This window comes from Panthera tigris, chromosome A2, assembly GCF_018350195.1.
Source record: "Panthera tigris isolate Pti1 chromosome A2, P.tigris_Pti1_mat1.1, whole genome shotgun sequence".
Classification (NCBI taxonomy): Eukaryota; Metazoa; Chordata; class Mammalia; order Carnivora; family Felidae; genus Panthera; species Panthera tigris.
The window spans coordinates 59,639,274-59,666,681 of record NC_056661.1 but is presented as its reverse complement, the minus strand read 5'-3'; the positions used below and the strand labels follow the sequence as shown (position 1 = coordinate 59,666,681).

The window sequence follows — 27,408 nt, the reverse complement described above, 5'->3', positions numbered from 1 at the left end:
GTTGAGGTTGCTAAAGGCTAAGGAAATTCTCCAATTCTTAACTTACAATAAGAGCATTTACAGTAAATTCAAACATACAACTTACAGCTGGTTTGTTGGCTTTCCAATTCATTGCCCCAGTTTGTAAACAAGCTCTAATCACTTTGGTAGCCATCTGCACTCAGGGACACAAAGCATTCTGCAAATCACTAAAGTCCTATTTAAAATTTTCCTCCTTCCACCTAAATTTCCAGTGTGCTATGTAATCTGCAGGACAGAAGGCAGAGAGGAATGAAGTGTGAGTCTGAACGTAATCCTGCAAGGCAGAGCTACCGTGAGTCTGAACGTAATCCTGCAAGGCAGAGCTACCAAGCCAGCCTCCACCTAGACCAAAATAAGAGCACAGAAATATGAGGGAAAACATTTCCTGAAGCTCAATTCCAAAAGGTTAAGTTGCTCAAAACTCCCAGTTTGAGAGAGGAGCATGGTTTTAGCCTCAGGTCTCCCTTTCTGATCTATAAACATCAGAAGGCCCCTCAGGAGTCACTGAAACAACATAGCATAGAAGCATCTATCAGAAGACTTAATGCTTTGCGGTGCACTTAGTTCACAGGATAATAGGAGCAGATGGAATTTCTTTAAAATACATACATAAAAGCTTACTAAGTTCTCCTAAAGATTAAACACAAAATGTCCATAACTAACCATCACTCTCCTGCCAGAATAGAGCCAGAAATGTTGAGTATGCAAGTACTAATTACAAGGATTTTAAGATTAGTCAGAAACAGTACCAGGTAACATCCCAAAGTGTACAAGCCAGTTAAACACATATAAAATTGGTACTAATCCAGTTAGATATACAAAATGAAAATTATGGATGTTGCCTCAAATATCTGGGATTCCACAAATTTACAATCAGCCTATGTAACAAAGTAGACTGTAGTTTTAAGAAAACATTACCGTTCAATATCTATTTCAAAAATGATCTCAAGTCCCAATGATGTCAAAAGTCATTTATCTGGAAATTAGAATCATTTAAATGTTTGTACAAATTTGCAAATAACAAACCAAAAAATTAGAAAAGACCTGTACAAGGCTGGCCTTTAATCTATGTTTTTCCCAAATGTGTTTGACAAATCCATTAATTCAGCAGAATGATAATGGGCTATTGGTTCTCATGTAAATTGGGTGGCCTTGTGAACAGGCCCAAAGCTGTTCCATGGAGGCACAGGATGGAGAGCTTGGTTCTCTGTGGTTCATCTGGTCAGCAGAACACAGGTGGTACAAACAAAAGTTTAACTTATCAAAGACATGAGACCATCACAGTATTACAAAACTTTCCTTTGACCTAATGGATATTTAAAACAACAATGACAACAACAACAACAAAACACACATAGTTCTGTAGCTACTGCTTATGTAGAAAACTTGAAAGCACACCAGTATCTGCATGTCTTTTCTGCAGTTATATGGTGTAATGAGTTTGGCACTTCATTGTAATGAAATTTCCAATGACACAGTCCTTACCTACAGTGGCACATAACGTGCAAACATCAGGCAAACATCCTGTACAGGAAAAGTGTCTTCGCTGCCAAGTCTGACGAAAGGAAAAAAAAAAATTGCTTTCCACCCCCTTTTTTTTTTTTAATCAAGAAAAGGAAAATGAGGGGTGAAGGACATCTTTGGACTGCTTCTCTCCGTTCCTGTTGTCAGACAATCTGAAGTCCTTTAAACTGTAGCCTGTTCACTAACTCACTGTTAGCCTGGTACCCAGCTATGTGTCATCGTCTTAACGCTGTGTGGGAAGCTTTGGTTGGGCAACACATTGTCAGCGTCAAAATCTAATATATCACCATCCATGAGGTTGTTCCAAATGATGGACTCCATGTGAATCAACATGCCATCCAAGTCACTTGGGAGCCTACCCTGGTTGAGAAGGCCCATCCTGCCATGGTCATTGCAGCTGCTCACTGAGGAGTAGGCCCCCAGGGCTTTCATCTGTGTGGTGTGCGATAGCAGCACTTGTAAAGCTGTCTTCACTGGCGGCGGTTCATTCCTGAGGTGTGGAGCATGGTGCTGACTGCATGGGGCAAGGCACCCCCATTAACTGCAGATGTTGGCTGGGTATGTCCGGGGTGGGTGTGGGAGCTGGGGTTCATCATTTTGTTATGAGATGCCTGACTACCATAGGTTGACATGACCAAATTAGGGCCCATTAACATATTGTGACCAAGGACCTGGCTGTTGGGTTGGGTGATCCCAGGATCAACTACTGTCATAATGTCCTGATGGGGAGGAGAGTAAGTAAGCAACTCCTTCAAGAGTCCCGGTGCACAGTTACAATGATTCATACCTCCATAGCTCAATTTGTTGTCCTGAAGTGTTTACATAGGCATGTGGGGAAAAGGACTCCTGCTGGACTGGCCATGTGTATATTTTTGGGAGTTGGGGCTGGGTGAATTCAGACTGGTGTTTGGTAGTACATATGAGTAGCATGGTGTCTGCTGCATCATGGTCCCAGGTGAAGACTGAGTTGAAACAGTTAATGGCATTGGTGATGAGACAAGGTTGAGATTATCCAAAAGGTTTTCCATATTTTCAGGATTACTTATCTCAGACAGACTGGGTGGAGCAGAAGCCATCTTTGCAGCAGATAGTGGGTACACCATAGAATGCACATCCCCATCTCTCAGATCATCCTGTTCTGTCATAATGGGATAAAGTCTCCCACTAATAGTACTAGCATTTGAGCTAGTTGGAGGGTGAAATGCATGCCAGTTATCAAAGCCATCACTGCTGTGAGAGCCAGGGCTGTCCCAGGCACTCTCCTGACCAGACTGTAGAGACACTTTTTCTCTTAACAGCTCAGCCCTGGCTCTTAGCAAATTTACTGTTGTCCAGAGACGCAGCTCTTCTCTAGGGGGATTTTCCACTCCTACCTCCCTCTGGATTGAGCATCCACCAAGAACTTTTTCCGGTTCCTTAATTCTGCACACGAATGAACTTGGTGTGTAGGGCCAGATTAAAGCAAATTGAATTCTTCCAGCCCGCCGAGCTGTTGCTGTCACTCTTACCCTTGAAGTATGGCACATACTTGACCATCTCCTCTTAGATCTGCGACAGCATGAGCTGCTTCCACCCTGAGCTCTTGATGGACTTGGTGATGAGGTGGGCATAGGACAGGTTGCCTGATGCATTCCTGAGGGATGAGCTCCTCTTGTGGCGACCCTGCGAGGGGCCCGGTGGCGGCTGGAGGCATGGGCAGGTGCCAAGACAGCAGACTTGTGCAAGCAGCCAGCCTCTGGGCCCTGCAAGTCCCTGCACCAAACCCTGGTGGTGGCCCCAGCTGGACCCAGGCCTGAGCTGGAAGTTCTGCTCTCGTCCAACAGGCTCAGGTTGCTCAGGAAGCTTGTGTTGACAGCAGCCCCTGAGGGCAGGCAGGGCTGGAGTGGCAGAGCTGGGCTGGCCTAATGCCGGCCTAGGCAGCGGCCAGGTACACAAGCGTGGCAGGGCCATCGGCTCCAAGTCCTGGTGGATCTCCAGAACCCGGGGCGGGGCGCTTCAGCCACGGTGAGCCCTTCCTCCCCCAGCCGCGGGAGAGCCAACCAGGAGGGGGCACTAAGAGCTGGTCCGAGATTTGGAGGGGCGACATTGGTGCCTTGAGCCCACGAATACAGGAGGAAGGTGCAACGGAGTGGAAGCACGAGCCCCAAAGTTGACTTCTGACTTCGCGGATCCATCAAGCTCTAGGCTCTTTCAGGTTCGCTCAGCTCAGGCTGGACGGCAGGCAAGAGTCCCCAGGTCAGGACAGGGTCTGTGGACTGAAGACAGACTGACGGACGCTCGCTCTGCTGGGGGCTAGACCGCAGCACTGCTGTCTGTTGAATATGGCGGTGGCCGCTGCAGCAACTCTATGTTTACATTTTTTTAATGTTTATTTATTCTTGAAGGAAAGAGAGACAGAGCCTGAGTGGGGGAGGGGCAGGAAGGGAGGGAGACACAGAATCCAAAGCAGGCTCCAGGTCAGCACAGAGCCCCATGCGGGGCTCGAACTCAGGAGCTGTGAGATTATGACCTGAGCTGAAGTTGAAAATTTAAGTGACTGAGGCACTCAGGTGCCCCAACATGGTCCTTTTTAAATAATTTTTAATTGTGATAAATGCACATAAAAGAGGACTTACAAATTAACCATTTCTGAGTGTCTAGTTCAGTATATTATTAAGTATATTCACATTAAGTATAGTCACATTGTTTTTTTTTAAGGAAATCATATAAATTATTTAACCAAAAATCTAATTTCCTTTGAAAGACATAAATTGTTTATTAAACAACCATTAATCAAGAGTACTATTATACTAATTAAGAGAGAATGGCATAATATTGAGCAGAGTTCTTTGAGAACAGGTCCTGATTGGAAATATATGGTAAAATTTTTTTAACTTTATTTTTTATTTTTTAAAATTTACATCCAAATTAGCATATAGTGAAGCAATGATTTCAGGAGTAGATTCCTTAATACCCCTTACCCATTTAGCCCATCCCCCCTCCCACAACCCCTCGATCAACCCTCAGTTTGTTCTCCATATTTATGAGTCTCTTCTGTTTTGTCCCCCTCCCTGTTTTTTATTATTTTTGTTTCCCTTCCCTTATGTTCATCTGTTTTGTCACTTGAAGTCCTCATATGAGTGAAGTCATATGATTTTTGTCTTTCTCTAATTTCACTTAGCATAATACCCTCCAGTTCCATCCACGTAGTTGCAAATGACAAGATTTCATTCTTTCTGGTTTCTGAGTAATACTCCATTGTATATATATATACCACATCTTCTTTATCCATTCATCCATCGATGAACGTTTTGGGCTCTTTCCGTACTTTAGTTTTTGGTAATAGTGCTGCTATAAACATGGGGGTGCATGTGTCCCTTCGAAACAGCACACCTATATCCCTTGGATAAATGCCTAGTAGTGCAATTGCTGGGTCGTAGGATAGTTCTATTTTTAGTTTTTTGAGGAACCTCCATACTGTTTTCCAGAGTGGCTGCACCAGCTTGCATTGCCACCAACAATGCAAAAGAGATCCTCTTTCTCTGCATCCTTGCCAACACCTGTTGTTGCCTGAGTTGTTAATGTTAGCCATTCTGACAGGTGTCAGGTGGTATCTCATTGTGGTTTTGATTTGTATTTCCCTGATGATGAGTGATGTGGAGCATTTTTTCATGTGTTAGTTGGCCATCTGGATGTCTTCCTTGGAGAAGTGTCTATTCATGTCTTTTGCTCATTTCTTCACTGGATTATTTGTTTTTTGGGTGTTGAGTTTGATAAGTTCTTTGTAGATTTTGGATACTAACCCTTTATCTGATATGTCATTTGCAAATATCTTCTCCCATTCTGTCGATTGCCTTTTAGTTTTGCTGATTGTTTCCTTCGCTGTGCAGAAGCTTTTTATTTTGATGGGGTCCCAGTAGTTCATTTTTGCTTTTGTTTCCCTTGCCTCTGGAGACGTGTTGAGTAAGAAGTTGCTGTGGGCGAGATGAAAGAGGTTTTTGCCTGCTTTCTCCTCGAGGATTTTGATGGCTTCCTGTCTTACATTGAGGTCTTTCATTCATTTTGAGTTTATTTTTGTGTACGGTGTAAGAAAGTGGTCCAGGTTCATTCTTCTGCATGTCGCTGTCCATTTTTCTGAGCAGTACTTGCTGAAGAGACTGTCTTTATTCCATTGGATATTCCTTCCTGCTTTGTCAAAGATTAGTTGGCCATATGTTTGTGGGTCCATTTCTGGGTTCTCTATTCTATTCCATTGATCTGAGTGTCTGTTCTTGTGCCAGTACCATACTTTCTTGATAAGTATAGCTTTGTAATACACTTGAAGCCGGGGATTTTGATGCTTCCAGCTTTGGTTTTCTTTTGCAAGATTGCTTTGGCTATTTGGGGTCATTTCTGGCTTCATACAAACTTTAGGAATTTTTGTTCTAGCTCTGTGAAGAATGCTGGTGTTATTTTGATAGGCATTGGATTGAATATGTAGATTGCTTTGTGTGGTATTGACATTTTTTTTTACATTTATTTATTTTTGAGAGACAGAGTGAGACAAAGTGAAAGTGGGGGAGGGGCAGAGAGAGAGGGAGACACAGGATCGGAAGAAGGCTCCAGGCTCTGAGCTGTCAGCACAGAGCCCGACGCGGGGCTCAAGCCCACAGACTGTGAGATCATGACCTGAGCCAAAGTCAGACATTCAACCGACTGAGCCACCCAGGTGCCCTGGTATTGACATTTTAACAATACTTGTTCTTCCAAACTATGAGCGTGGAATATTTTTCTTTCTTTTTTTTTTTTTTTTTTTTTTTTTGTATTTTCTTCAATTTCTTCCATAACCTTTCTAAAGTTTACAGTGTATAGGTTTTTCACTTCTTTGGTTAGGTTTATACCTTGGTATTTTATAGTTTTTGGTACAAGTGTAAATGGAATCAATTCCTTGATTCCTCTTTCTGTTGTTTCATTATTGGCATATAGGAATGCAACTGATTTCTGTGGTTTGATTTTATATCCTGCAACTTTGCTGAATTCATGGATCAGTTCTAGCAGTTTTTTGGTGGAATCTTTTGTGTCTTCCATATAGAGTATCATGTCATCTGTGAAGATTGATAGTTTGCATCCTCCTTGCTGATTTGGTGTCTGTTATTCCTTTGTGTTGTCTGATTGCTGAAGCTAATACATCTAATACTATGTTGAATAACAGTGGCAGGAGTGGACATCCCTGAGGTGTTCCTGACTCTAGGGGGAACAGTCTCAGTTTTTCTTCATCTAGGATGATATTAGCAGTGGGTTTTTTTGTATATGGCTTTTATGATCTTGAGGTATGATCCCTCTGTCCCTTCTTTCTTGAGGGTTTTCATCAAGAAAGAATGATGTATTTTGCCAAATGCTTTCTCTGTATCTATCGAGAGGATCATGTGGTTCTTTTCCTTTCTTTTATTAATTTGATGTATCACATTGATTGAGTTGCAGATATTGAACCAGCCCTGCATCCCCGGTATAAATCCCACTTGGTTGTGGTGAATAATTGTTTTAATGTATTTTTGGATTCAGTTGGCTAGTATCTTGTTGAGAATTTTTGCATCCATGTTCATGAGGGATATGGTCTATACTTCTCCTTTTTAGTGAGGTGTTTTTCTGGTTTTGGAATTAAAAAAATACCATTTGATTTTGATGGAAGCAGTAGTAATGTACCTCTTTCATTTCTGGTTTTGAGTCCTCTCTTTTTTCTAATCAATGCAGTTACAGTTTTGTGAATTTTATTGATCTTTTCAAAGAACCAACTCATGGTTTCATTAATCTTCTCATTTGTTTTTCCATTCTGTATCTGTGATCTAGTCACTATTATTTCCTCGCTCCTAGTAGCTTTGCGGTTAGTTTGTTCTTCTCTTTCACATTAAAAAAATTTTTTTTAATCTTTATTTATTTTTGAAAGAGAGATAGAGTGAGATCAGGGGAGGAACAGAGAGAGAGGGAGACACAGAATCTGAAGCAGGCTCCAGGCTCCAAGCTGTCAGCACAAAGCCCGATGTGAGGCTCGAACTCACAAACCATGAGATCATGATGTGAGCTGAAGTCGGCTGTTTAGCCACCTGAGCCACCCAGGCGCCCCTTCTCTTTCACATTTAATAAGTTGTCATTTTTGGTGGTTGACTGAGATTATTATTTTTTTTAATTTAAGACTGTTTACAGCTAGAAATATCCAGCTTAGTACTGTGTTAACTGTATCTCTTAAGTTTTGGTATGTTGTGTTTGCATTTTAATTATCTGAATATATTTCCTATTTCTGTTGTGATTTCTTATTTGATCCATTGGTTGTGAAGAGTAATTTTTTTTGATCTTCATGTATTTGCTGATTTTCCAGTTGTCCTGCTATTGATTTCTAGTTTCATTCTAATGTGACTGGAAAAGACATTTTGTATGATTTCAGTGTTTAAAAATGTATTGAAACCTGTTTTGTGTGGTAACATATGGTTCATCTAGGAGAATGTTTCAAGGCTACTTAAGAAAAATTTGCGTTCTATTTTTGGGTGGAGTGTTCTATCTATGCCTGTTTGGTCCAGTCATTCCATATTGTTAGTCATATACTCTGTTTCCTTATTTGTCTTCTGCCTGGTTCTTCTGTCCATTATTGAAAGTCTTCAACTATCATAGTAGAGCTGTCCATTTCTCCTTTCATGTCTGTCAGTGTTTGCATTTGTTTAAGAGCTCTGATATTTGGTGCATTTATAATTGTTATATCTTCTTGATGATTTGACCCCTTTACCATCAAATAATATCCTTGTTTGTTTCTTACAACAGTTTTAAATGGAAAGTCTATTTTGTCTGCTAATAATATAGCAACTCCTGCTCTCTGGGTTGCTCTTTGCATGAGATATTCCCATCCTTTCATTTTCAACCTAGGCATCTCCCAAATCTGAAGGGATTGTTTTGTAGAAAGCATGTATTTGGACCCATTTTTTTTCTTAATTCTGCCAGTCTATGTCTTCTGATTGGGGAGTTTAACCTATTTATAATGAAGTAATTACAGATAGGTAAGGACTTATTATTGCCATTTTTAAAATTGGTTTTCTGTATGTCTTACAGCTTTATTTTTGTGCCTTATTTCTTTCCTTAATGTCTTTCTGTATGATTAGGTGATTTTTTATAGCAATACATTTTGATTCTCTTGTCGTTTTGTTTTTTGTTTGTTTGTACTCTATAGTTATTTCCTTTGTGATTACCATAGTGATGACATATAGCATCCTAAAATTACAACAATGTATTTTAAACTGATAATAGTTAAGTTCAATCACATAAAAAAGTCTACTCCTTTATACCTCTGCCCTCTTCTACCCTTGATTTTATGTTACTGATGTCACAAAATATCTATTTTTATTAGAGTATCCATTAGCATAGTTTCATTGTTTTTATGCTTTTGCTTTTTAAATTATATAAAAGAATAAAAAATGGAGTTACAAAGCACAATTAAAATAATATAGGTTTTTATATTTATCCAAATATTTACCTGTACTGGATAACTTTATATTTCCATACAGCTTTGAGTTCCTGTCTAGTGTCCTTTCATTTTAACTTGAAGGGCTCATTTTAGCATGTCTAAAGTCCTGTCACTTTAACTTGAAGGACTTCTTCTAGGGCAGGTCTAGTGGTATTGAACTCTCCCTCAGCTTTTATTCATTTAGGAATGCTCTTGTTTCTCTCTCTCTCTCTCTCTCTCTCTCTGTTGTTGTTTTTTTGTTTGTTTTGTTTTTTGCAGTACAGTTCTGCTGTATATAGAACTTTTGGTGAATTTTATTTTTTCTTCCAGCAAAAAATATATTTAAATATATTATCCCACTACCTTCTGACCTGCATGGTTTCCCCTGAGAAATCTGATATCTTACTGAAGATCCTGTATTTGTAAGGAGTCTTTTCTCTTGTAGCTTTCAAGATTATCTCTTTGACTCTGACTTTCAGTGGTTGGGTTATAATGTTTCTTGGTGTGGGCCTCTTTGAGTTTGTCCTCCTTGGGTTTGTTGACCTTTTTGCATTTGGATATGCATGTATTTCCTCAAATTTGGGGAAATTTGGCCATTATTTATTCAAAAAAGCTCTCTGCCCCTTTTTGTCTCTCTTCCCTTTCTGGGAAACACATGAGATGGATGGATGGGTGGATGGATGGATGGATGGATGGATCTGATTGATGGTGCCCTGTAAGTCCTGTAGGCTCTCTGTTCACTTCCCTTCATTTTTTTTTTTTGTTGTTTCTGAGACTTGATAATTTCAAATGACATTATCTTCAAATTCACTGATTCATTCTTCTTCCTGTTTGAGTCTGCTATTGAACCCCTCTAGTGAATTTTTCAATTCAGTGATTATATTTTCCAGCTGCATATTTTTCTTGGTTCCTTTGTAAAAGTTTCTCTTTGTAGATATTCTCATTTTGTTATCATCATTTCCCTAGATCTCTATCCATGTCCTCCTTTAGTTCTTTGAACATATGTAAGACAGTTATTTTAAAGTATTTATTAAATAAGAGAGTGAGAAAAGTGGGGCTCACCCAAAGTGGGGTTTGTGCTCACCCAAAGAGGGCTCAAGCTCATCTACCATGAGATCGTGACCTGAGCTGAAGTCAGATGCCTACCCAACTGAGCTACCCAGGCACTCCCTGCCTTCTCATCTTTTGTTGAAAAATTGGCATTTGAGAAAATAGCTACCTCTCCCAGTCTTTGCAGACTTGCTCATGAAAGGGAGGACCTTCACTAGTCAGTCTGGTGTGAAGGCTTAAAGTCTTTTCAGGCTTTTTCTGGGCATGTGTCTTCCCTGGGCCTGTATATGTACTTTTTTTTCCATTCCAATTCACCACACATGGCTGCTATTAAATGTTTTAATTACCTTGGGCACTTGGGTGGCTCAGTCGGGTGAGCATCCAACTTTGGCTCAGGTCATGATCTCATGGTTAGTGAGTTTGAGCCCTGTGTCAGGCTCTGTGCTGACAGGTCAGAGCCTGGAGCTGGCTTTGCATTCTGTGTCTCCCTCTCTTTCTGTCCCTGTCCAGCTTGTTCTCTCTCTCCCTCTCAAAAGTAAATAAATAAACATTGAAAATTTTCTTTAAAAACCTTTTAATTACCCTAAAAAACTCAGCATTGCTTCTCCTTGGGGACTTACATGCTTTATTGTACTTTTCCGTCTATAGTCTTTGCCCCAGACATGCATGGGCCTGCAATTCCCTGCAGCTGTACTGTATCCAGCACCCTGGATACAGGGTTTCGGCAGCCTGGAAACTGATATCCAAACTATGCCACCTTTTCCTTTGATCTCCAAGTCAGGCAAAATGGAAACTAGACCCTCAGGTATCCTCCAGGAAGGCCAGGATGTTGCAAACTGGTCCACTGTTTTCCTTCTATCCTGAGGAAGGCACCATGCACTGCACTACTCTGTACCAAGGAGGAAGTGGTGCAAGGATAAGCAAAGACACTGTTGGATTTTCTACTGTTCTAAGTGTGGGTTTTTCTTGGTGAGGGGTCACTTGATTTTGCAAATCCTTGACTGGTTTCTAGAGCTCTCACAAAGCTGTTTTGGTCAGTCTCTTGTTTTACTTGGTATTTGCATGGGGGGAATGAGGCCTGGAGCTTCCTAGCCTTCCATCTTGCTGATATCATTCTCCCTCACTTTTCTTTTAAATTTGTTTTTTTGTTTTACTTTAGTGTGTCTTCTAGTAATCAGATAGGATTTGTTGGAAGTGAACTTTTTGGACATTTGCAGTGTGACAATATTTTATCTTCACAATTGAATGCCAACCTGGAAGTATAGAGAATGCATGGTTCACAATTATTTTCCGTCAGTACTGAGGCATATTTTCAGGGTCTTCTTGTGGTGAGTGTGGCTGATGGAAGCCTCATAACTTTTAAAAATAAAATTTTATTTTTAAGTAATGTCTATACCCACTGGGGGGCTCAAACGCACAACTCTGATATCGAGAGTTACATGCTCTACTGACTGAGCCAGCCATGCCCCCCTGGAAGCCCCATTAGTTTTAGAATCTAATTTCTTTTAGATTATGTGTTCACCTTTCTATCTGGACTTTTTGGTATATTTCTCTTTATCAGCTATGTTCATCATGGTGTCTCTGGCAAGGGCCTTTTCTCATTACCTTACATATATCTTAGATTTTTCTATCTAAAGGGTTATGCCCGTCTTCAGTTCTATGGAAACCTTGTTACTGCTGTTACTGCTGAATATTTTGGTATTCATTCTTTCTGTCACCCCACCCCGCACCCCCTACTACTACTATTGGGTGCACAATGCAACTTCTGAATCTACCTTCTGAGTTCCTTAACTTTCTTTTCACATTTCTTGTATTTGTGTCTGGTCTGGGGGAATACTTCTGCTTGATGTTTTATTTCACTAAATCACTTTCCATCTCTCTGACCATTGTGTTATTGAGGTCATCTAATGAAGAGCTTTTGTTTGTTTCTGTCTTTTTTTTTAATCCTCTCTTTTAAATTCAGAGATCAAGTTTGTACTTTCTAGAATTTAAAATTGTCTTTTCACTTACGGAAGCACCATTCTCCCACATCTGTTAATTTGCTTGCCCTAGAGTCTTATTCAATTTCCTGTTTTGACTGTTTCCTTAGATTTTTGTGCTTCCATTTGTTGACTCTGATGAATCTCTTTCATGATTGTGACCTTCCTTTCATGAACAGTGATTTTTGGTTGGTTGAGCATCATTTTATTTTAGCTTTCCTCTTACTCTGTGAATCTCTGAATGCGGTCCTTTAGAGGAGGATACTTGTAGTGATTGGGGTTGGGGGGGGGTGAGTCAAAATAGGTTACCTGGAAGTATGTGCTAGTAACTGGGCTTATGGGTCTAGAGACTCTTTGTCCATCTTATCATGGCCACTCTGGGCACTGCTTTGCCTTTTTAACCCCAACACACACACACACACACACACACACACACACACACACACACTACTTCTGCTTAGAGCCCAATGGCCAGGTGTCTCATTGTTGGCAGACAAGGGAAGAGGCCAACTCTTCTGGATGTTCCTGCTCTGCTCTCTGGGCCAAAGCCCTTTCAGTTGTCCCAGGCTCCCTTCTGCTCCCATCATCCTCAGGGCTACCTCTGCTTTGTGCAGTAGACCTTTTGGTTATGGGTCCTTCCTCCAACCTAACTCCTGCTTTACATTATTTAGGGATGCCCTCTTAAGCTGTGTTAAACTACAGATACCTCTTTTTATTTTCCACAACTTGTGTCCATTTTAAAAATCATTTCCTCAATGCTAGAATGAACCCTATGATCCTGGGTTTGACTCAGAAATATGAATATGGACTCACGTTTGTTTTAATATGTATGCAGATAGGTACAACAATAGACATGGGTATGTGTATATTCATGGGTTAGGATCCATACATACATTTCCTAGCTCTCCCACTAACAGAACCTAGAAGCAGTACCATCCCAGTGGCACCTAACACATCTGCCATCTAGGTCTTGATTTCTGATACCATTCTTCAATAAAAGAAGCCAACATTCTTGGGAAAATGGCTCATCTTAGGACTGGGGCAGAGAAAATACAAGATGTACCTGGAGTATCAGATAGTGCCAGAAAGTAAGGAAGTACTAAACAGCATGTGGGTGCATGTCAGAAAGACAACCTTAATGAGCTCCCAATGGCCACAGTGGGAGCAGTGTTAGTGACAAAATAAATATAATAGTATTATGACCTGAAGAATAAAATAAATACCCATGAGTCCAATCATACCATGTAAATAAATGATTTAAGAGGGGGAGAAGGGACCACTGTATCTCAGAGAAAATTTTATGTGCAAAGAATGAAGGAAATATAAAATCACCATTAGAATACCATACTGATCATTGTCACAGGCAAAATCCACTAATGAATTAGTAGGTGGCACTTGAAGGAGAAATAGGATCTTTGCTTGGCCCCAAACTATCTCCCCAAATACTTGTGAATCACTATAGTAGTTTGTAGATGTCCTCAAATCTTTGATACGTTGTTCTCTAGGAGGTGAAGCTGGATTCCCTTGCCTTGAATATGGAATGGGCCTAATGACTCACTAGTAAATAACAGAGTATCGGAAGGGAAACACAGTAAGTTTATAGTGGAGAATCCTGGCAGACACCACCTGAACCAAGGACCAAGGTTAAGGCCACATCTCATCAGCCATGTTGGTATGACAGCTCTCCAGATACCATGTGAAGAGAAAAGCACTATACCTCTGTAGCCTGATTTCCCTCAAAACCGAATAATCTCAGTGTAATCATGAGGAAACACCAGACAAACCCATTTGAGAGACAATGTACAAAATATCTAATCAAGTACTCTTCAAGAGTGTCAAGGTCATGAAAGACAGTGAAAGGTGAGGAACTGCCACATATTGAAAGAAACCAAGGAGACATGATGACTAGCTACATGGGCAGCCTGAATTGACACCCTGGGACAGAAATAGGACACTAGTGAAGAAACTGGAGGCATCTGAATATGTTCTGTCGTTTAGTTAATAAAGTTGTACTAGCCTTAATGTCTCAGTTGATAATTGTCCTGTGGTTATATAAGGTGTTAACATCAGGAGAAGCTGAGTGAAGGGTATATAGGAAAGTATATTAACTTTGGAACTCCTTTGAAGTCTAAAATTAATTCAAAATAAAAAGATTGTCTTTCCCTATCCTTCAGTTTGGTTAGGAAGGATAGTAAAACATTCAGTCCTCCATCTTAATCCAGTAAGTCTTTTTTTTTTTGTTGTTACTGGAAAATAGTTGGTATATTTGTTATTGGGAAAAAATATACAAAATAATGACAAATTGGGGTTTTTTTATTGTGAATAAGCTAAGTGTCCTTATGAAGATAAAATTCAGTGGATAAGTCAGGATCCTGGCAGGAGAGAGGTGGCACATACAGATGGGAGCTGAGCAGGGTTTAATGAAGAGTTGACCACATTGTGGGCAGGATTATGGGAAACTGCAAAAGGGCAGTGAATCACCCTAGGACTGGCAATAACAGGAAGTGATGATCAGTCTAAGCTGAAAGGGGCAAGAGGATGGGTAGAGGTAGGGATGATTCTCAGAACCTGGGAGAGCTGTAGGAAAGGGCCATCTGGCTGGTGCTGCAGGTCTGTGTGGAGGAGCACAGCCACTGGGGCAGTGGGAAGGGCACAGAGATGCTTATACCCCACCCTCACTCTTGCTGTCCCTCCAGTGACTTTCCATGACTCCCCACTGACCAAAACCAACCAGAAGCAACAGGGCAAGGGAGCTTGTATATGCATCTATATGGGTCAGCCTTCCAGGTACAATCCAGACCCAGAGAGGTGCCCAGAGGATATGTCATCTTCATGGTCTGAATCCGTTAAAGCAACCTGTTACGATGTAGCCAATAAGGAAAGATTTAGAAAATCTAGAACTGAGATAGGACCCCATAGGATTTCACATAGCAATTTATACTTGTAAGACATTAAAAGACATTTTAAAATGTTCAAGTCTGTGTGATCCAAATGAACATTTGGGAAGGGCCTCCCCAAACGTCACCCACTGAGATGAATCTAGGTCAGTCTCCATAATAGATGTCCCAAATTCCCACTGATTTTCTCTTTACATTCTTAGCAAAAAGCCACCGAGGCTGTGCTTGGACTCGCTTTGTCTCTCCAGCTCTTACCCGGACATTTCTGGGACCACCATTCCAGGGTAAAGCAGTATCCATCTACTTTGATGGAGACCTGCTCCCAAGTGCCCCCTCCCTGTGGGTTATCCTGCTAGTCTGGTTCTGCCCTGCTTCCTTCCCTACCTTTTGCTGCCTTGGTCTGTTCCCCACTGGAAAATGGTCCATCCATTCCACATGCTCTGAAATCCTATTTCCTTACCATCTCACCCCTTCTCACAGCTTCTTTCCCTCAGGTCCTCCTCCTTCCTTGTTTGTATGAGTTCTGCAAGCTCCCCAGCCCTCCAGTCCTCCTGCTGCACCTCTTGGCATCACTCCCTTTCCAGTTCAGCCATTGAGGAAGGAATGCCCTTCTAATTAATACTCAGGGGTCATGGGCCGGTAGCTCCCCCTTATCTGATGAATAAAGGGTTAGAGTTGGTGGATTGATAGGACACAGTAAATGCACTGGTTGAGTCCACCAAGCACCCAGCATAGCATGGAGCAGAGAAGGGAAATGAGCCTGTTGGCCTTGCATGTTTGGTGTGTGGCAAGCTGTGTAGCTTCGTTCTGTTCCACCTTAGTCCCTTGTCCCGATGGGTACTCCCAAGGTGCATATTAATCTACCTGTGTGAAGTAAAAGTCACCTGGCTCCATGGCGTGTGCTACACCTGAGGTTTCCATCATGCTGAAAAGAAAAGCCTCCCCTTATTTGAAAATGAAAAGTAATTTTATTTTTTCTTTGGAGTTCAGGAACATAATGAACTAATTACAAAGGAGCTAGAAAAGTATATTTGCTTGAAACCTTTTCTTATCTACATCTTGAATTTTGCAGTAAAATGCTATGAAATTAGAAGCTGACTACCATTTTTTAAAGGAGAAAATTGTATTTCTGATCATGTTTTTTTATCCTAAGAAGGACTTAAACGTTTCTTAAATGGGATGATTTGCAGAAGTGAGATTGAGGAGGTTAGTGGTCAGCTGAGATGTGACTTGCTGTTAGTGGGAAAAGGGATTGCAGGTGCTGAGGAGAACATGGCTGAAGACCTAGCTGAGGATGCAAACCAGCTTCTCAGCAGGGGTCCTCCCCCTGCTGCCCATGGATGAGTTTGAGAGGTGGCTCTGAAATTGTTGGTGACGCTTACCTCTGTGTGTGCTTGAATACTCGAGTATGGGAGAGATGGTTCATGACACCATCTTATTCTCAAAGGGATTTGTGTCTTACCTTCCCATCCCACATCAGTTTTGAAAGTTGGGCAGAATAATTTGTTCTGGTGTTAATGAAATGGTATTTGCTGATTTCTCTCCTGAGAGATTGCCTTTTCCAGGAAGGCTTCACGTGGCTTTTTGACCAGCCAGACTTACCCTTTGCCCTTTTCTTTTCATCCTAGGCCAACACTGGACAAATTGATGACACCCAAGAGCAGCACAGAGTTATCAGCAGTAACCTCGCCCTCATTCAGGTGACTCTCCCCTTTGTCCATTTGATGAATCTCCTTCCTGCTTTGAATCTGCAGTCAGGCCTGCTCCAGGTAGGAAGAGCAAAGACTAAGTGAGCCCTTGTCCCTGTACTCCAGACTGAGCTTTGGGAATGGGCCCCTCGTCCATTCTGTAACCACCAGACCACACTCATATGGCAGCTGGAGGATCAGCCCAACTACAGGCACTGGCACCGGAGTGTAGATGCCTCTTCTTGGAACCCAAGTTCGCTCCAGCTTCTCTACCTCCTTCTTTCCAAGACAGACTTATTGAAAGATTCGCCTATACTTACTTACTCCTGTTTCTCATAGCATAGACAGGGCTAACTGCCTTCTCTTCCCACTGTCTTGACTTAAGCTGTGCTTGCCAAAGTCACTGACATCCTAATTGGTGTACCCTCTGACTGCCTCGTGCATATGATCCTGCTTATAGTTTCTGGAGATTCTTCCTGTCTGGAAGTTCCTCCTTGGCCCCACTCCTGCCTCTCAGCCTGTGCCTTCTCAGCTTTTGCAGGATATCCTCCAACCCCCACACCTTTGTCCCTTAAATGTTTCATGCTTGTTCAAACTTGAACCTCCTTCTAATAGACCCTAGTTGGGCTAAGTTTTTATCTGAGGAGTCTCAGAGTATTACAAAATCAGGAAGCCTAGGGCAGGGGGAGACTGGGAAGAGATTGGCTCAGGACAAGAGAGGAAGTAGTTTGATCCAGAACCTTCTGGGCTTCTTTGGCTGGGGGCAGCCTGAGGCTGCACAAAGCACCTGGACTCTAAGATCAGACAGGCTGGTGTTAAGGCTGTCATTTATCAACAGGTTGGCCTTGGGCAGACCACACAAGACTTGCTTAGCTATATCTCCCTGTCCATCAGAGTAGGTGGATATCCACTTTACCTCTCACCTGGGTTCTAGAGCCACTGTTTCTGGCTGTCTATGGGGCATCTCCATCTGCCCCTCCCCGAAGCATCCCTGAAACACCTTAGCCAGATCTGGCGTCATCACCTTATCTCCTCACACTTACCTCTTGTGAAGTCCCCAATCCCTAAGAGTTTGATGGTTGAAAGTTCATTTTGGGGGTAGACCCTTGGGCAAATCACCTCACCTTATCTGTAAGATGGTCTGTTGTGAGGTTTCAATCATGTAAGGCCATGGCACCTGGCCACATGTGGTAAACTCCCAATCATAGTAGCTGTGCCTAGTGAGGAGTCTTCCCATTAATCAAGCCTGAGACTGAGTCTCTCTCAGCATCTCTGCTCCTCAACCTTATGACCACTCGCAGAAGAGTCTGCCTCTGAGCTGTACTTGAATCCAGCCCTGCTTCTTTTCTTCCTTGCCTTGGCCTCTTGGTCTCCTGCATCACTGACATCAAACCTCTTCATTGCCCCAGGTTCCTTCCCCTCTGGCTCCCCTCTGCTTGGACACCTGAGTGACCTTTTCTAAATCCTAGAGCTGATCAAACTGCCTCCTCCTGAAGCTCCTTTGTTGGTTCTACTTGTCAAAGTGTAGGCCTGGCCCAAAGGTACTCCTGGTCTGGTCCTGTCCCTTCCACAGCTTCATGTCCCCCACACCTGCTGCCTTTGTGTGTGTGGTTGCCTCTCCTTGGAATGTCCTGTCTCTTCTTATTCTTCTGGCAATGAAGTTCCAATCAGGTCTCAGTTCCAGCCCGACACCAGGTACTCTTTGGGGCCTTGCACATGCAGCTGCAGCTGACCTGGTTGCAATTCTGTGTGTAGATGTCTGCCTTCTCCACTTGAGCCGAGTCACCTGTGCCGGGACCATGGCCTATGGCTGAAGAGCTTTGGAGATTAAATGAGATGCTCGTGATACCCTTAACAGAGAGGCTGGCAAGGGGCAGGTAATAAGTGCCTGAGCTACAAGGTTCCAAATCCTTGGGGCGCCTGGGTGGCTCGGTCGGTTAAGCGTCCGACTTCAGCTCAGGTCATGATCTCACGGTCTGTGAGTTCGAGCCCCGCGTCAGGCTCTGTGCTGACAGCTCGGAGCCTGGAGCCTGTTTCGGATTCTGTGTCTCCCTCTCTCTCTGCCCCTCCCCTGTTCACGCTCTGTGTCTCTCTCTGTCTCAAAAATAAAATAAACGTTAAAAAAAAATTTATACAAATCCTTGTCCATATGTATGCACATTTCCACATGATCGATTCTCAACCAACATTCATTAAGTCCTGACCTGGGCCAGACACTGGCTTGGCACATTCTGGTTCATAGCATGGATATAAGTTTGTCTCTTCTGTTTGTTAAGGAGCTTAACATTGAGTCACACATGGTCCAATAAATTTCATAATTGAACTTCTAGTAACTTCATATTCTATCACAAATACACCCGACAGTAATATTTAAAATATACCCAAGAGTGATTTTTAACAACTGGTGGGGCCCAGGAACTCAACTAGTAAGACTGAAGTGCAGCCACTAAGAGCTGGTCCAGCAGGGCTATTGCAAACTGTCCAAATTCAGCCCTATCCCACCTCATTCGACCTTCATCACATAGGTGCACATAAAATTGTTTGTAGGCTTCTGCTCAATAAATTACACCACAATGACATTGTTCTCTTTTTGCACGAATTTCTGAAGATAACTTCCCACAAGTTCACAAGGTATGAGCAATTTAAAGATCTAGATTTTTCCAAAAAGGATTATAAAATATTTCAGTGCTTAGTATTAAGTAATAGTACCAGTGTTAATGTTTTAATTATTAGCTTCTCCATAACCTCACCAGCATTGAAAGTATTCTTCTAAACTACTTTGTATTTGCCATATAGGTGTATGTGGCCATAGATAATATATGCTATGACTTCCTGTGTTTTTTTAAATATTGTTTTATTTAAGTAATGTCTACACCCATCCTGGGGCTTAAACTCACGACCCCAAAGTCAAGAGTCACATGCTCTTCCAGCTGAGCCAGCCAGGTGTCCCTGTCTTTCTGTGTTTTTTTTTTTAAGCACAAAAAGTATTATGCTGTACATATAATTCTGTAACTTGTACTTTTAAGAATGACTTAATGAATGAAAATCACTTAGAATAGCAGATAGCACTTGGGAAATGTCAGCTCCAGTCATTGTCATTATTACGTGGTTCTTCGTTCATATGTGCAAATGTTGTACTGAGAAAATGCTAGATCATAAGGTGTATGGGTAAATTGTAGCCAAGTTTCCTCCCAGAATTCCTGTACCAATTTTACCACCATCTATATGTAAGAGAACCATTTTCCCACATTATTTGTCAATGTGTATTTTATATTATCAACCTTTTAGATTTTTAAAAATTTATTTAATGTTTATTTCTGAGGGAGAGAGAGAGAGCAGGGGAGAGGCAGGGAGGGAGGGAGAGAAAGAATCCCAAGCAGGCTCCGCATAGATGGCACAGAGCCCACTGCAGGACTCAAACCCATGAACCTTGAGATCATGAACTGAGCTGAAAGCAAGAGTCAGATGCTTAACCAACTAAGCCACCCAGGTGCCCCTAAACCTTTTAAATTTTAATTTTACCTAGTCTGGGGGATAAATATAGTGTACCCATGCACTCATTGATTGATTCATTCATTGGATAAGCACAGACAAGGGCTTAGCACCTGCTGAGTTCCCCACCCACCCCCGCCAAAACTGAGAGGGCACTGACCTTTTCGTAGAGGAACACCAACATCAATTACAAAGAAATAAGATACCTACTTTCAAATTGGGATTAAATTTTTTTTCCTATTACTTGGGAAGCTGGTCACATTTTTGTTTGCTTTTTAGCCATTTGTATTTCCTTTTCTGTATCTTGTCAATTTATACTCCTTGTACATTTTTCTGTTGGGTTGTCTTTTTTAAAAAGTTGGCGTCTGGGTGCCTGGGTGGCTCAGTCCGTTAAGCGGCCGACTTCGGCCGTGATCTCGCAGTCCGTGAGTTCGAGCCCCACGTCGGGCTCTGTGCTGACAGCTCAGAGCCTGGAGCCTGTTTCAGATTCTGTGTCTCCCTCTCTCTGACCCTCCCCCGTTCATGCTCTGTCTCTCTCTCAAAAATAAATAAACGTTAAAAAAAAATTAAAAAAAAAGTTGGCGTTGCTTGGGGTGCCTGGGTGGCTGAGTCTGTTAAACATCTGACTTTGGCCCAGGTCATGATCTTGCAGTTCGTTGAGTTCAAGCCCCACATCAGGCTCTGTGCTGACAGCTCAGAGCCTGGAGCCTGCTTCAGATTCTGTGTCTCCCTCTCTCTCTGCTCTTCTCCCACTCATGTTCTGTCTCTCTCCCCTTTAAAAATAAATAAACATTAAAAAACCAAAAGTTGGCATTGCTTTGTAAAATGGACTTCATGATTTTGATCACTAACCCTTTATTACTTATAAATGGAGATATTTTCTCCTGCTCAGTTTCTGTCTTTGAAGTTTGTGGTATCACATAGAAGTCATACTTGGATTTATATACAGCTTATTTCATTTTTCCTCAGAGATTTTACACATCTTCAGAAGGAGTATTTCTCTAATCCAAAATCTGAAACACATTATCCTATATTTTTTCTTTTCATACATTAGGTTTTATGTTTAGTGGGGTGTGTGTATGAATGGTATAATGTAGGAATCCTTTTTTTTCCCCTAGATATCCACTTTTCCTTACCCCGTTTATTCAGTACCCATCCATTCCATACTGATTAGAAATGCCACCTTTATCATATTAAATTTCCATATATAAATTTTCATCTATTCTTGATGGTGTTCCTGGACTCCAGTCTGTCCTGCTGATCTATTTGTCTATTTTTGTGCCAGTACCACCCTATTTTAATTACAGTAGCCTTAAAACTAAATATTGATAATGAATGTGCCAAACTCCCTCTTGATCTTTTTTCTCAAGGTGTCTTGGCTGTTCTTGCACATCTACTCATCTTTGTGGAACTTAAGATAAATTGTCAAGTGCCATGAAAAGTCTTGTTGGGACTTTCACTGGAATCACGTGGGTTAACTTGGGGAACATTTTCATCCATATATATGGTAGAGTTCTTTGTGTTTTTAGTCTTCTTTAATAATACAGCATGTTTCCATTGAGACATTTGAATTACAGTTGATCCTTGAACAATATGGGTTTGAACTGCATGGGTCCACTTATAGGCAGATTTGTTTTCATAAATGAAGTACTGTAAATGTATGATTCCTTATGATGTTCTTAATTTTCTTTTCTCTAGTTTATTATGAGAATACAATATATAATATAGCATACAAAATATGTGTGAATCAAGTTTGTGTTATGGGTAACGCTTCTGATCAGCAGTAGGCTGTTAGTAGTGAAGTTTTGAGGGAGTGACAAGTTATACACAGATTTTCAACTTTACACAGTGTCGGTGCCCCTAATGCCAGTGTTGGTCAAGGGTCAACTGTACTGATAACATGCCAGTATTGATACTGAGATCTGGGCACCTCATGGTACTGGCCTGCATGAGCAGCAGAGGTGTGACGCCACTGAGATGAGATGGGAATTGCAGCCGGGATGGGGGAGAATGGAGAGAAAGAGGGCCACCAGCATGAAGGGCAATTGCCAAGGAAGGTAAGTCTGGGAGAGAGACAGAGTGTGCACAGAGACTTCCAAGGCGTAGCTGTGGATCATGGAGTTTCCACATTGCAGGGGAAGTTGCTTGTCTGAGCAGCTGGGGGTTACAGAGCACTTTTGCCCAGACCAGTGAGAGGAGCCATGAGCAAGAGACTGGCGGCCCTTGGCCAAGGGCTGAGTAGGAGGTGAAGATTTTGTGATGGAAAATGGCATCAAACAAGTTGCAGAACAAGAAAACAATAGTTTTCAAGGGAGTTGGATTGAAGCAAGGTGTTTGTTTTTTCCAGGTTGGAGGGGCTGTTGGCAAATTTTAGGGTGAGGAAAGGAGGTTGGGTGACCTCAAGATCAGAGAGGAGGCAGAGGCAAAGGCAGGGAGGAACATTGATGGTCAGAGACACCTTTCCTCATGTTTCTGATTTCTGCCCTGACAGGTGCAGGCCACCGTTGTGGGGTTCCTGGCTGCTGTGGCCGCCCTGCTGCTGGGTGCTATGTCTAGGGAGGAGTTGGACTTTGTGAAGGTGGAGTTGCTGTGTGCCAGCAGTGTCATCACCGCCTTTTTCGCTGCATTTGCCTTAGGTGAGCTGTGCCCCCACCCCAGTTACCACCCCCTCCTACCTCTCTCTGTCCTCCATTCCTCAGTACTCTACTCTCAACTCTTTGTGTTTCAGTTCCTTGAGATGTGGAAGATGGGTGTACTAATGGTGGGGCCTCACATGTCCTGCCAGAGGGTGGGGGAGAGCCTGTTAGTTAAATCTCCAGGCCCTACCTTATGGATGGGCAAGGAGGACAATGAGTCCTTTCCTAGGCAATGTATGTGCGCAGGAGTGAGCTGCTGACTCCATTTCTCTTCCCTCTGCTTGTTCAGAGAACTGGCTTTTGCTCAGTGGACACATTCATCTGTTCATCCATTCTCCATCCATTCATTCACTCATTCAGTCAGTCAGTCTTTAAATGTTACTTGAGCACAGCTTGTGAATGGGCCTGTGGAAGATTCTGGCATCTGCAGTCCTGTAGGGAGCAAGACTCTAGCATTAGCCTCAATTTCATCTCTGCAGAGAGGTCTTTTCTGACTCACTCAAGTTCTGCCCTCCGTCCTTCTTCCCAGCTGCTGACATGCTCTTCTGCACTCTGCACCTGTTTTCCTTATTGAGCACTTATAAACATCTGCAATTGTTCACTTCATTTTCTTCATTCTTTTCTGTCTCACCCCTTTGCTAGAATGTCAGCTCCTCAGAGAGGTGCCCTGTTAGAATAGGGCTTCTCCTATTCTACTCCTGTCACACCGCCTGTCACACACACATCAGATGCTTCCTCCATGTCTGCAGAAGGCGGAACACACAAGGAGTGACAAACAACCCTGTCTTCAGGGAGCTCACCCATTTCAGGAGCAACCACAGTTGCCATGCAATTACCATAGAATGTCCCCCCATTCACTCCTTACTCAGTACTTACTGAGTGTCTACTGTGTGCCAGGCACTGATGCAGTGGAGGGGATGCACTGGTGAGTAACTGTACTGTTTTGTGATGTGTATGTTCTGGTTTGGGGTGAGACATCAGTATGCAAGCACATAGCAAATTTCAGCTAAGTGCAAGTGTCTCCTTTTTGAAGCCTCTCTGATCAGCTCTCTAGCATGACACCCCCATTCATAGTCCTGCTTTATTTTCATGTCCTGTTTTTTACTTCAAATGCTTGTTCACTTACTTGTGTGCTGTCTGTCCCTCCACCCAACAAGCATTTACTGTATGAGCCCAGAGCCTGATGGCTATTTTCAACACCTAAAATAGGCATATTACCAGCTGCCAAATGTTTGCTGAATGAGCGGACTTCATTTTGGTTCTCTTCTGGACTGCATGTCTGAGTGTCTCTCGCAAACAATGTGCACATATAAGAAAGAATAAGTGCTAACTGGGAATTGGATTTGCATTTACTCTTCTGTTCTTCATCTGCTCATGAAACACCTTTGAGCTCAGCTCTCTGTAAGGATAATGTGGCGGGTTATTTATTGGTTTCTCTTCCTTCCTGTGCTAGTGTATATAATCAGGATGGAGAGTAAGAGTGCAGAAACCCAGGAGCAAATTCATAAACTGCACTTCCCTGGGCAGACGGCTCCTGGTCATGTACCTATGCCTCTGCAAATGGGGCAGGGGCTAGGGTGCCATCACTCAGTCTGTCCAAGGGAAGAGAAGAATGAGTATGCCACACCTTGTGGAGAAATAGAGCCCAAGAGATACTTGATATGAAGTCTCTGAAAACAACACAATCCGATGATTCCAGAGGCCAACCCTGTTCCTGTGGAGTCTTGTAGAGAATGCCATTCCTAGCTCCCCATTTTCCAGATGAGGAAAGTGAAGCATAGATGAGGGGTGAAGCTCAGCAGCATGGACATAAACTGGGTTGTCCAAAGATGTGTAGAAGTTGAGGAGCATGGCTGGTGGCTCATAGTGTGACCTCAGCATGACTGCTGTAAAGCCAGGTGGTGGTGGTGGTTTTTAATAAGTGCTCTCAAACTGGTGGTTTCTATGTAGTCCCTGTTTTTCACCAGACCACCAGCCACACAGACTCAACCTCACTTAGAACTGGCATTTCAAAAGAGATAAAGTAGCTATGACCTGGTCACAAAATAGGGCACAAACTGTGACCAGTGGCAGCAGTGTTAGTAGGCCTTGAGGTGATAATTCTAATTATATTTAGAGTTACAGAGTAGTGAGTAAAGTATTAAAACACCAAGAGCCAAGATAAAATGGGTCTTTTTAAAAAATGTTTATTTATTTATTTTGAGAGAAAGAAAGAGTGAGTGGTACAAGCTTAAGCAGGGGAGGGGTAGAGGGAGAGGGAGAAAGAGAGAGAATCCCAGGCAGGCTCCATGCTGTCATCACAGAGCCTGACATGGGGCTCGACCCCACAAACCATGAGATCACGACCTGAGTCAAAACCAAGAGTTGGATGCTTAACTGACTGAGCCACCCGGGAGCCCCCAATGCTGTTGGATTAAGTCCTAGGCAGTAGATGAGGGCTGGAAGATTGCATGTGTCAGTCATCTCAGAACACAGAGTCAGAACACAAAATAGGACCCAGGAAGGTATAGAGGCCACGAGAATGTGTCTCTTGGGTTTCCAGTGCTATACCCAAAAATTTACCCCCACTCCCCGCTGTTAGAGGTTACCTGCTGCCTTCACCCAGTGGTGGCCCTGCCAGGATCCTGAAATGGGCCTGTTCCCCAGAGATGTGGACCCACTGACAATGCTGTGCTGTAGTCTGCATGTGCTTCCCCTGCCTGCCTTCCTGTCTCCCACTGCGGGTGGCCTACATGCCATCTCGTGGCTCTCCCAACACCCCTGTGGCCCCCCATTCCCCCTCACAGGCTTTGTCCCTAACAAACCTCTCACGTGGCTAATCCCACTGGGGCACCTGTGTCCCCAGGGACCCTGACAGACACAAGAGGCTGTGCTCTGCCCCTGGGGCTCTATTGCTCAGAGTGGTTTTGGAGTCCTCTTCCTGTCAGGGAGCAGCTGTGAGTTTCACATCTGTAGTTTCTGGTTTGGGAGCCTAGGAACCACCTCCCTGCTGTCTCCCCCATGGGTTTGAGTGTATCATCAAAGCTTGCAGGCTGCTTAACACCACGCCCGCAAGTCGCAGGGTCCACCCTACTGCAGCCTTCTCAGGCTTCAGCATAGTGGGGAAACTGAGTGTTAGGGCAGCCTGGCTCCAGGGGAGGGCTGTGTGGATAGAAGCAAGTTACTGAGCAGCCTCCTGACCACTTTCTCATCCTGTGCTTTGAGTTTCTTCTGCCACCTCCCTGCAGGAATGCTGATGGTCTGCATAGTAATTGGTGCTCGGAAGCTTGGGGTCAATCCAGACAACATTGCCACGCCCATTGCTGCCAGCCTGGGAGACCTCATCACGTTGTCCATCCTGGCCTTTGTTAGCAGCTTCTTCTATAAACACAAAGGTAAGAGGTACCCCTTGAGGTGGGGCACACGAACAAGGCTGGGTCCAATGTCGGCAAACAGCAAGCTCTCCCATCCACTCAGGTCAGCAGATAAGTTCAGTCTCCACCTTAGGGCAGGGGTATGCAAGGAGACCAGGGAGGGCCAGAGGATGGCCTGGCCACTTCAGTGCGCCCTCATAGGAGGATTAACAGACCCTCCATGGGTAAGGCATGTGTCACACCAGACACATACAAACCAGCTGGGAAGGGACTCCCAAGGAGGCATGTCATAGCCATGGGCAGCAGCATATGCTCTCCCTGCTGGTGTGAGGCAGGAAAAGCCCAGGTCTCCTCAGAAGGTGGCCAGTGCCCTGGTCATCAGCTAAGGAAGGCGTTCACACCTCTTGTATGACAGACCCTTGTGGCCAGAGGCTCTGACTCCACCAGGGGTCTCCCTAGATCTGCCCTGGGGGCACACTGAACATGTTCTGCCCTGGGCATTGTGGACAGGTAGCATCTCCCTTCCCCAGCAGTCCTAACCTGCTGACTACTCCCCTCTGAGCATCACAGTTTTTGCTTTCCACCTAAGCTGGCTGCCCACAGTTGTTTGGATCTAGTAAGTGTTGATTCTGTGCATGGTCATAACCCCAAGTACCTGGGGGCAGGTGGCATCAGTGAGTGGAGTGGACAGTGAAGAAGATGGTGGACAGCAGTGGGGAATGTGGTGACACTTATTTGGAGGAAATACCTAGACACAGGCACAGACACAGCGAAGCTCTGGCTTATCGTTGCCCTGTGGGAACTCAGACTCCAGAGCAAGAGAAATCACCCAGTGCTTACATGCTGGCAGCTGAAGCAGACTGACAGAATACCTGTGATTTAGTGTGTCTGGGCATTGAGACCCTCTCCCTCTCAGCTCTGGGACCAGCTCCTTGTCACCCCAGGAACTGCCTGCCACCAATACTGTTTGATGATTGGGAGATCCTCAAAGTTCCTGTAAGTGGCAATGAAGATCTAATGATAACATAACCTAATTTTATCTTTAAACCATAGTGAATTTAAAACAAGACTTGTGTGTGGGTTGGTTAATCGAGTTTTACTTATAAAACAAATTTGGGTCACTGGTGTTTCCAGACCCTTCTTCTCTGCCCTACTGTGCATGTTGCAACACATGACTTAGTAGCTGTTGAATCATCGTTGGGTTGTCCGACCCTCAGATTAGACTGTGAATTTATCTTGGGTGCACTTACAGTTTCACTGGGCCTGGCACATATGAGATAAATCTTCACTGATGAAGAATGAGCTGTTGACTGTGTCACCTGTC

At 43.3% G+C, this 27,408-nt stretch overlaps 1 protein-coding gene and 1 pseudogene across 4 annotated transcripts in view; one reads left to right on the top strand and one right to left on the bottom strand.

Moving 5' to 3' along the window:
* The window catches only part of SLC41A3 (solute carrier family 41 member 3), a 94,900-nt gene that overhangs the window by 41,913 nt on the left and 25,579 nt on the right, over positions 1 to 27,408 (top strand). For all 4 annotated transcript variants that reach the window (XM_042962594.1, XM_042962601.1, XM_042962582.1 and 1 more), the window contains 3 exons: positions 16,544 to 16,615; positions 22,587 to 22,731; positions 25,959 to 26,105. In XM_042962594.1, the coding sequence (XP_042818528.1) occupies positions 16,544 to 16,615; positions 22,587 to 22,731; positions 25,959 to 26,105 (364 nt within the window). The remainder of the gene's footprint in view (positions 1 to 16,543; positions 16,616 to 22,586; positions 22,732 to 25,958; positions 26,106 to 27,408) is intronic.
* Positions 1,738 to 16,385, bottom strand: LOC122236479 (annotated as a pseudogene).